Source organism: Ceratotherium simum, chromosome 29, assembly GCF_057802395.1.
Source record: "Ceratotherium simum simum isolate JZ-2026a chromosome 29, ASM5780239v1, whole genome shotgun sequence".
Taxonomy (NCBI): Eukaryota; Metazoa; Chordata; class Mammalia; order Perissodactyla; family Rhinocerotidae; genus Ceratotherium; species Ceratotherium simum.
In genome coordinates, this window is record NC_141928.1 from 13,527,550 (window position 1) to 13,530,396 (window position 2,847).

The window sequence follows — 2,847 nt, forward strand, 5'->3', positions numbered from 1 at the left end:
CAAATGGTTAAAATATTAAATTTCATGTTATGTATATTGTATTACAATGAAAATATTTTAAAGAGAAAGTAAGAAGAGTCTCAACATAAAACAAAGGAAAGAACTATAAGAAAAGAGTAGTGTATGATTAGTAAGTTAAAAGATGGGGAAGGGAATAACAAAATACATACCTAAATAGTGAAAAGGGAGAAACAGAAGAGAAAAGAAATATGAAATGGATGTCTCAAATAAAAAAGATATAGTGATATGGAAAATATCAACTCAATATATCATGCTTACATTAGCTGTCAATTCATCAAATTCTTCAGAAATATAGTGATTGTCAATCTGCGTAAGACAGCAAAACCCAACTTTACACTGTTAACAACAGACACTTCACAGATATAAGAACATAGAAAAGTTTAAAGTAAAGTGATGGAAAAGAAATACCATGTAAACACTAACCAAAAGAAAGCTAGTATATGTATCCTAATATCAGAAGAAGTAGATGAGATGTTAAGGTAGGAGCCATTGTAGAGATAAAGAGGAATATCTTGCAATTACAAATGCAGTGATATAATGTTAAATGCATAAAAATTAACTTTCTCTCTCTCTTTTTTTTTAACAAACCTTTGCTTTGTAGTATTTTCTAATTTCCATAATGTTATTTTTCCCGTTATGGCTGATTTCAATCTACTAACATGACGTCATTGAATATACAGTTGGGAAGAAATATGCACAATCAGCTTGAAGCCAATGCAAGTCAGCTCAGCACACTACTAAATAAAAGAATCAGTCTACCAGGAGCAGATCATGATGCTAAATCTGTGTGTCCTCATTAACATAGCATAAAAAAATACATAAGCAAAAACTGACACAACTAAAAGGAGAAACGACAAATCTATAATTATAATTGTGTGACATGTTTTGCGTAAGATTTTCTACATATCTTTTAAGAGATGATGAATAAGCCAAGAAATTAATTAGGAGTAAAGAATATTTAACAATCTAAGTAGCAAATTTGACCTAGTTAACATGTTAACAACACTATACAAGACAGCAGAATGCACATTCTTCTAAAGTTATATGGAGTTGTCAACAGTACAATAATTTTGGAGGATACATCTCACTGTGCTCATGACTGCAATGAGAGGACTTAGTGATTGTCACTTAAAGAAGTTAGCCCTATTGACAAATATTTCTAGAGCCTGTTTTATATCTCTGTTCCTCAGGCTATAAATGAAGGGGTTCAGCATTGGGGTAACTACCGCATATGTGACCGAAGCAATTATGTTTCTGTCATTGGAGTCTCATGGTGACGAGGAAAAGTAAACAACTGCAAGTGTCCCATAGTAAAAAGACACCACAAGGAGATGGGAACCACAGGTAGAAAATGCTTTAGAAAGTCTCTTGGTGGACGGGACCCTCAGGACACTGGTCCCTATCTGGATATATGACCCGATGATGCTACTCAAAGTAAAGAAGAAAAACATTCCTCCTTCGGTGAAGATGACCAGCTCATTGGGGGAGATGTCTGAGCAGCTCATCTTCAGGCGTGCAGTGAGGTCGCAGAAGAAGTGGGGGATGGTATTGTCAGCACAGAAGGACAGTTGGACAAAGAGGACAGTGTGCAACAGAGCATGTGCACAACTGAGGAACCAGGACCCAGCTACTAATGAGAAACACAGCTCCTGTCTCATAACAGTTGTGTAGTGGAGTGGCTGACAGATGGCCACATACCTGTCATATGCCATCGCTCCAAGAAGGAAATTGTCAAGAGAAGCAAAAACTAAGAAAAAATACATCTGAGAAATGCACCCCACATAGGTGATGGATTGTTTCTGAGTCTGCATGTTCATGAGCATCTTTGGAACCGTGACAGATGAAAGGGAAATGTCAGAGAAGGCCAAGTGGCTGAGGAAGAAGTACATGGGGATGTGGAGGCGAGAGTCCAGCCTGGTGAGCAGGATGATGAGCAGGTTCCCCAGCACTGTGGTGAGGTACACGCCCAGGAACAAAGAGAAGAACAAGCCCCGCTGCTCTGGAGAGATGGGGAGCCCCAGGAGGAGGAACTCAGATATGGTGCTTTGGTTTTCAGACCTCATACTGCTCTTGTATATACTGGGGATGAAGAAAGTTTGTAAATCTCAGGAGCTTAGAAAGGATGATCAGGACCATCACATTTAATACCCTAATTTTTCTGGGACAACAACAAATTTTTAAATATATTCATGAATTTCTCACAAATGTGGATGTGTGCATCTTTACTTTGTCCCTGTCTCGTTCCAGGAAATCATAACACTGAAAAGCAGCCAACAGGACCTCATTGCACAGAAGGAGGAGAATGTTCATTTTTTCTTTGAACCATTATTTATTGAGCATTGAGTCTGACCATGAACCTCTACTAAGGACTGAGATTGCAGCAGTGAACAGAAAGGCAAAGTTCCCGTTCTCCGTGAGTGTAGATTTTGATGAGCATAGAAGGATAATTCACTACACCAAGGCACAGCAAAATGATAATAATTCTCTGTGGCAGAAATGGTAGACAAGCCTCTGCAAACCGGGACTCTAGTGCCAAAGCAGTGTTGTTGGAGCATTGTCAACTCCTTCTGTGAACCTGACCAGGTCCCATTGACCTGCAGCTGTAAACTAATGGCCACTCTAGAAGCCGGGGGTCATTTAAAGCTCCTCATGCCAGAATAGCTTCCAAACCACAATAGTCCACAAACTTTCTCTCATAAGAATGGTGAACATTTTGCTGGGCCTTTGGGTACAAGGCCACGGATTTTACCATTTCCTAATTAAATCCACACATTAGCCTTGCATTCTCAGATTTAAAAATCTTTCCAGCTACACTAAGAAGGAATA

The 2,847-nt window shown here is 38.8% G+C and overlaps 1 protein-coding gene across 1 annotated transcript; it reads right to left on the reverse strand.

The window, feature by feature from the left end:
* Nucleotides 1-1,145: 1,145 nt before the first annotated feature.
* Nucleotides 1,146-2,084, reverse strand: LOC101395910 (olfactory receptor 1J4-like). Its single transcript, XM_014781948.2, is given in 1 exon segment — nucleotides 1,146-2,084. A coding segment is annotated over 1 exon segment (939 nt).
* Between the last annotated feature and the right edge of the window lie 763 nt (nucleotides 2,085-2,847).